Source organism: Tachyglossus aculeatus, chromosome 13, assembly GCF_015852505.1.
Source record: "Tachyglossus aculeatus isolate mTacAcu1 chromosome 13, mTacAcu1.pri, whole genome shotgun sequence".
In the NCBI taxonomy this organism is placed as follows: Eukaryota; Metazoa; Chordata; class Mammalia; order Monotremata; family Tachyglossidae; genus Tachyglossus; species Tachyglossus aculeatus.
Window position 1 is genome coordinate 4,753,141 of NC_052078.1, and position 7,355 is coordinate 4,760,495.

At 49.4% G+C, this 7,355-nt stretch overlaps 1 protein-coding gene across 1 annotated transcript; it reads right to left on the reverse strand.

Moving 5' to 3' along the window:
* Nucleotides 1–1,924: 1,924 nt before the first annotated feature.
* On the reverse strand, nt 1,925–5,476 carry LOC119936209 (late histone H2B.L4). The gene is made up of 2 exons (XM_038755685.1): nt 5,330–5,476; nt 1,925–2,242 (listed from the first exon to the last, which is right to left on the reverse strand). Exons 1-2 carry the CDS (start codon nt 5,456–5,458, stop codon nt 2,006–2,008), a joined length of 366 nt encoding a protein of 121 aa, XP_038611613.1. The 5' UTR covers nt 5,459–5,476; the 3' UTR covers nt 1,925–2,005.
* Between the last annotated feature and the right edge of the window lie 1,879 nt (nt 5,477–7,355).

The window sequence follows — 7,355 nt, forward strand, 5'->3', positions numbered from 1 at the left end:
CGGTGTTTACCATTTCCATGGAAACCCTCAAGGGTTCCATCCCTGATTCACCACCTCCCCATAGTGGGCAGCTGAATGGAAGATCGCCTTAAGTTTAACCTGGGTGACTTCCTAGAGGAGGCAGGCTCAGAAGGGGTGGGGGGAGTGTAGCCTCAAGAGTTTCAGCTGTACATTTCCAAATAGCCATGGGCCATCAGATGAGGCATTAGTACACTGCTCTCCCCAGAGTAAGCCCTCAATAAATACCATTAATTGATGATAAGCCCTTAACATAACAGAAGCAGCAGGCCTAGATTCTAATCCTAACTCTGCAATAATAAAAATTATAGCATTTGTTAAGCACTTACTATGTGCCAGGCACTGTACAAAGCGCTGGGGTGGATACAAGCTAATTGGGTTGGACACAATCCCTATCCCACATGGGGCTCAAAGTCTCAATCTCCATTTTACAGGCAAGACAACTGAGGCACAGAGAAGTGAAGCAACTTTGCCCAAGGACACACAGCAGGCAAGTGGCAAAGCCAGAAACTGTAAGGACATTGTGGGCAGGGAACACATCTCCCAACTCTATTATATTTTACTCTACCAAGTGCTTAGTACAGTGCTTTGCACTCATCAAGTACTCAAATACAATTTGAATACAGTTGATTGATATGCCTGCTGTATGACCTTGGGCAAATCACTTTTCCTGAACCTGCTCCCTCAACTGCAAAAATGGGGATTAAATCCTGTTCCTGCCTAGACTGTGAGCCCTTTGTGGAACAGGGACTGTGTTCAATTTTTCTGATGATATCAACCCCAGTGCGTAATACAGTGCTTGGCACCTAGAAAACATGTATTACTCTATTTATTTTATTACTCTATTTATTTTACTTGTACATATCTATTCTATTTTATTTTGTTAGTATGTTTGGTTTTGTTCTGTCTCCCCCTTTTAGACTGTGAGCCCACTGTTGGGTAGGGACTGTCGCTATATGTTGCCAATTTGTACTTCCCAAGCGCTTAGTACAGTGCTCTGCACACAGTAAGCACTCAGTACGATTGATGATGATGATGATCTAACAAGCACCGCAGTTATCACTAACTCTATTATAGAGTACTCTGCCCAGTCCTGGGTGCTCTGTGTAGAAGTAGGAGTTATTTGTTGAACTCCTCCCTTAAATGCAGTTTTCTTTGCCCCCACCCTACAAGCTTCCTATAGGCCTCCCAAAGAGTCTCCACTGGGGAGGCGGGAGGAATCCAGAGGCAGGGACAGACTTTGCCCCAGGCCCCCTCCCTTGCAGCAGCAGAACTCATCAGGGAAGCAGAACCATGAGCTCCTTATAGGCAGGAAAATGTGCCTGCTAATTCTTTCGTGCTCTGCCCCTAGTAAATGCTCAAATATCATTGACTGCCCATTCTGTCCACCACCCAAGAGCCATGCTCAGGCCCAGATGAGTCCAGAGATGAAGACAAGAAAGCAAAGAATCGTGCCTGAAGAAGCAGCAGCGTGGCTCAGTGGAAAGAGCCCGGGCTTTGGAGTCAGAGATCATGGGTTCAAATCCCAGCTCTGCCATTTGTCAGCTGTGTGACCTTGGGCAAGTCGCTTAACTTCTCTGGGCCTCAGTGACCTCATCTGTAAAATGGGGATTAAGACTGTGAGCCCCACGTGGGACAACCTGATCACCTTGTAAACTCCCCAGCGCTTAGAACAGTGCTTTGCATATAGTAAGCGCTTAATAAATGCCCTTATTATTGAACTGAATCAGGAAGATGGGGGATTCTCTGGATCTGAGATGGGGTTGGTGGGTTTGTATATGGAATAGGGGAGTTTGAGGGTAGGGTAATAGAAGGGTGTGAGCCACTGGCCTCATGGGCACCGAGAGGGGAAGACCCAGCCCACCCACTTTGCCCAACACCTCCAACAGTACCTCTGACCCAGGCAGTCATTTGATTCTTTATTGTAGTTCTGCCTTCCCCCTCAACCCAGCTGTCTCTCCCCAGCCCTTGAGGGTCAGCCGGCGGGTCACTTGGAGCTGGTGTATTTGGTGACGGCCTTGGTGCCCTCAGACACGGCATGCTTGGCCAGCTCCCCGGGCAGCAGCAGGCGCACGGCCGTCTGGACCTCGCGGGAGGTCAGCGTGGAGCGGCCCAGGTACTGGGCCAACCGGGCTGCTTCCCCAGCCAGCTGCTCGAACACGTCGTTGACGAACGAGTTCATGATGCTCATGGCTTTGGAGGAGATGCCAGTGTCGGGGTGCACCTAGAGTGGGGGGCAGGAGGGAAGGGGAGTCAGGAGGCCAAAGAATGGGAGGAACAAGGAAACCACATATCCATCTCCTGGGGATGAGGCTGCACGTGTGTGTGTGTATATATACACACACACACACATATACATACATGGATAAGCTAATAAATAAATAAATAAATATATATATATATAGAAGACAGCTCCCTGTGTAGCAGGAAGCAACAAGAAGCCACATCTGGTTAGGGGAGGGGCCAAAGAGTCCACAGGAGGTCTGTTTCATGTTTTGTTTTGTTCTCTGTCTCCCCCTTCTATACTGTGAGCCCACTGTTGGGTAGGGACTGTCTTTATATGTTGCCAACTTGGACTTCCCAAGCGCTTAGTACAGTGCTCTGCACACAGTAAGCGCTCAATAAATGCAACAATGAATGAATGTTTTACAGACATATTCTGTCTAACTTGCATCCCTTCTGCTGCAGTTTCTGCTCAGTTTTTTTCTTTAGTGGGCAGCAGCCAATGTGAAATAGTGACTCATTTGCCACCCTCCACCTGATGAGGGACTTGGGCAGAATTTTTTTTTTAATGTTAGTTGTAAAGTGCTTACTATGTGCCAGGCACTGCACTAAGCACTGGGGTAGATACATCCACCTGTCTCTCCCCACTTCAATCTATACTTCACACCGCTGCCCAGATCATCTTTGTGCAGAAGCGCTCTGGGCATGTTACTCCACTCCTCAAAAATTTCCAGTGGCTACCAATCAACCTACGTATCAGGCAAAAACTTCTCACTCTCAGCTTCAAGGCTGTCCATCACCTCGCCCCCTCCTACCTCACCTCTCTTCTTTCTTTCTCCAGCCCAGCCCGCACCCTCCGCTCCTCTGCCGCTAATCTCCTCACTGTGCCTTGTTCTCGCCTGTTCTGCCGTCGACCCCCGGCCCACGTCCTCCCCCTGGCCTGGAATGCCCTCCCTCTGCACACCTGAACAAGCTAGCTCTCTTCCTCTCTTCAAAGCCCTACTGAAAGCTCACCTCCTCCAGGAGGCCTTCCCAGACGGAGCCCCCTCTTTCTTCTCCCCCTTCTCCCCGCCCTACCTCCTTCCCCTCCCCCAAAGCACTTGTTTATATATTTGTACAGATTTATTACTCTATTTTACTTGTACATATTTACTATTCTATTTATTTTATTTAGTTAATATGTTTTGTTTCGTTGTCTGTCTCCCCCTTCTAGCCCATGAGCCCACTGTTGGGTACGGACCGTCTCTATATGTTGCCAACTTGTACTTCCCAAGCGCTTAGTGCAGTGCTCTGCACACAGTAAGCACTCAATAAATACGATTGAATGAATGAATGAATGAATACAAGCTGATCAGGTTGGACACAGTCCATGTCTCCCATGGGACTCACCATATTCATCCCTATTTTGCAGATGAGGTACCAGGCACAGAGAAGAAGTTACTTGCCCAAGGTCACACATCAGACATGTGGCAGAGGTGGGATTAGAACCCAATTCCTTCTGACTCTCAAGCCCATGTTCCATCAACTAGGCCACGCTGCTTCTCTTGAGAACTTGAGTTTCTTCCTTTTCCTGGCCTCACTGACCAGCTGTGTCTTTATTCCACCCCCTCTGGACTGGAGACTCTGAGTGAGCCAGAAAAAGCCTCCACGCTTCACCCATGGGGAGCCAAGAACGAGACCTCAGGCCACCTAAATTTTGACACCCCCCAACCCCCAAAGTGAGGGGCACTTCTCAGCCCAAGCCCCTCCATCTCTTCCTCTAACCGCAGCACCAAACATTTTCCCTGCAAGACCCCCGAGGCCAGATTGTAAACCCACTATGGGCAGGGAACCTATCTGGAGAAACAGCATGATGTAGTGAACAGAGGACAGGCCTGGAAATCAAAAGGTCATGAATTCTAACCCCTGCTCTGCCGCTTGTCCGCTGTGTGGCTTAGGGCAAAATGACTTCACTGTAACTCGGTTACCTCATCTGTAAAATGGGGATTGAAACGGTGAGCCCATGTGGGACCGGGACTGTTTCCAACCCAATTGGCTTGTATCCACCCCACTGCTAAATACAGTGCCTGGCACATAGTAAGCCCTTAACAAATACCACAATTACAACTGTTACCTATTCTATTGCATTCTCAAATACTTAGTGCACAATAAGAACATGACTAATTGATTCCAGCACTTATGAACAGTGTTTGACACAGCATTTAAATACCATAAAAAAAAACTGGATGGGGGGGTGGCAGGAAGGGGGCAATTGGATAATACGGGCTTAGGTTACAGAGTGAAAGAGGCGCAGTAGGGACTGAGAAGGCCCAATCAACTGCTGAATAGTTACTGTGTGCTGAGCACTGACTAGACATTTGGGTAACAAATACACTAGAATCGATAGATTCGATCGATAGAAGCTAGCTCTCTTCCTCCCTTCAAGGCCCTATTGAGAGCTCACCTCCTCCAGGAGGCCTTCCCAGACTGAGCCCCTTCCTTCCTCTCCCCCCTCCATCCCCCCTCCTTACCTCCTTCCCTTCCCCACAGCACCTGTATATATGTATATATGTTTGTACATATTTATTACTCTATTTATTTATCGATTTTACTTGTACATATCTATTCTACTTATTTTATTTTGTTAGTATGTTTGGTTTTGTTCTCTGTCTCCCCCTTTTAGACTGTGAGCCCGCTGTTGGGTAGGGACTGTCTCTATATGTTGCCAACTTGGACTTCCCAAGCGCTTAGTACAGTGCTCTGCCCACAGTAAGCGCTCAATAAATACGATTGATGATAATGATGATGATAGACAAGTTCCCTGCCTGCAAGGATTTTACAGTCTAGAGGGCAAGACATTAAAATAAATTACAGGCAGGGGACAAGGAGAGTGTAAAATTAGAGGCTCTATTTACACCCCAAATGTAGTTTTGTTGAGTCTCGTTACAGAAAAAAACCCAGTGACACGTGGAAGCAAGAATCCAATAGACCCTCCCAACCAAGCACCCAAGGGGTGGAGGATGTTGTCAGCTATCGTGTCTCAGGCCAGCCCAGGGGGTCTCCAAGACACCGGGCTCCCTGCCTTATGTCCACCCTGTGTGGCTCCTACCTGTTTCAGCACCTTGTAGATGTACACCGAGTACGTTTCCTTGCGTCTTGTTCTGCGTTTTGGCCGCCTGTCGCCTCGAGCCCGAGGTCGTTGTGGTTGCTGTTGCTGCTGACCACCCTCGGGACTCATGCCGGACAAGACTGGGCTGAGGTGAAGTGGTCCTCCCCTTCCCTCTCCCCTGGATCCCGCTTATGGGAGAGTAGCCTACCTGCCTCAGGTGTGTCAGAACGAGGAGCACCTACGAAGGGAGGGGCTAGGGAGTGAAGCCCATCTAGACTCCACAGAGGACAGCTGTGCCTATTGCAAGGCTGCAGGGCCATGGTGCAAGCGCTTAGTATGGTGCTTTGCACAGTAAGTACTCAGTAAATATGAATGAAAGGTGGGGACCTAGCCTGTACCTGCCCCTTCCTGGGCACCGGCCATTCCATTCTGTGCCCCAGAAAACTAGATGGCATTGCAGCGTGGCTCAGTGGAAAGAGCCCGGGCTTTGGAGTCAGAGGTCATGGGTTCAAATTCTGACTCTGCCAATTGTCAGCTGTGTGACTTCGGGCAAGTCACTTCTTTGTGCCTCAGTTACCTCATCTGTAAAATGGGGATTAAGACTGTGAGCCCTACGTGGGACAACCTGATCACCTTGTAACCTCTCTAGCGCTTAGAACAGTGCATTGCACACAGTAAGAGCTTAATAAATGCCATCGTTATTATTATTATTGGCTACAATTTTCGAAGTGGTCACCACCCGGGCTCTCCCTTCCAGCTCCACCCAAAGCAGCAATTTTCTCTCCATAATAATAATAATGATGATGATGGCATTTGTTCAAGTGCTATGTGCAAAGCACTGTTCTAAGTGCTGGGAGATATAAGGTGACCAGGTTGTCCCATGTGGGGCTCAGTCTTAATCCCCATTTTACAGATAAGGTAACTGAGGCTCAGAGAAGTTAAGTGACTTGCCCAAAGTCATTCATTCATTCAATTGTAATTATTGAGTGCTTACTGTGTGCCGAGCACTGTACTAAGCGCTTGGGAAGTGCAAGTTGGCAACATAAGTCACACAGCAGACATGTGGCAGAGTCAGGATTAGAACCCATGACCTCTGACTCCCAAGCCCGTGCTCTTGCTGCTGAGCCACCCTGCTTCTCCATGCTCTTGAACCCAGAGCGTTTCATAAATATTTGTCATCTGAACAAAGGCTGCCTTGGGAAACTGACCCAAATTGGGCATGCCCCTGCCTAAGAACAACCCACCACTGTTTGATTTGAAACAGAGAAGCAGCTTGGCCTAGTGGACAGAGAACCGGCCTGGGCTCTAATCCTGGCTCTGGCACTTGTCTGCTGTGTAACCCTGGGCACTTCACTTCACTTGCCTCAGTTACCTCATCTGTATAAAGGGATTAAGACTATGAGGCCCATGTGGGACAGGGACTGAGTCCAACACGATTATCTCTATCTACCCCAGTGCTTAGTACGGTGCCAGGCACATAGTAAGCACTTAAATACCATAAAAAAAATTTTCCCCAATGGGCCTCTGCTCCACTGAAGGCAAGTGGCTAGTTTCCACTGCCCAGGGCCATGTCCCTTAGAGGCTACAGGGATCAGAACCTGGGCTTCAGCTAATTGACCCAGGGCCCCAGGACTGCGGACACTGGCCACCCTTCTTGGCGGGGCCATTTTGCTGGAGGTTGGCCACCCTCGAGGCTCCAAGGCTGGGGCTACCTTTGGGTAGAGTTGGGGTTGTCCACTGTGCGGCAACTCTGCCCACCCCGGCCCCCAGCTTGAGTCAGGAGGCTGAGGAAAAGGCTGCAGCCCCTCCGCACCAGGAGGCCCTTGGCCTCCCCCCAAATTCCACCTCCTCCCCATCAGCTGAGGCTCTGGGACGTCTACTACTCCAAGCCCAACGGGGCACCCCTGCTCCCATTTCTCCCCCCAAAATTCAGCAGGGGACTGGGGTCCAGGAGCAGTGTTGCCTAGTGGATACGGCATAGGCCTAAGAGTCAGAGGACCTGGGTCCTTATCCCGCCTCTGTCACT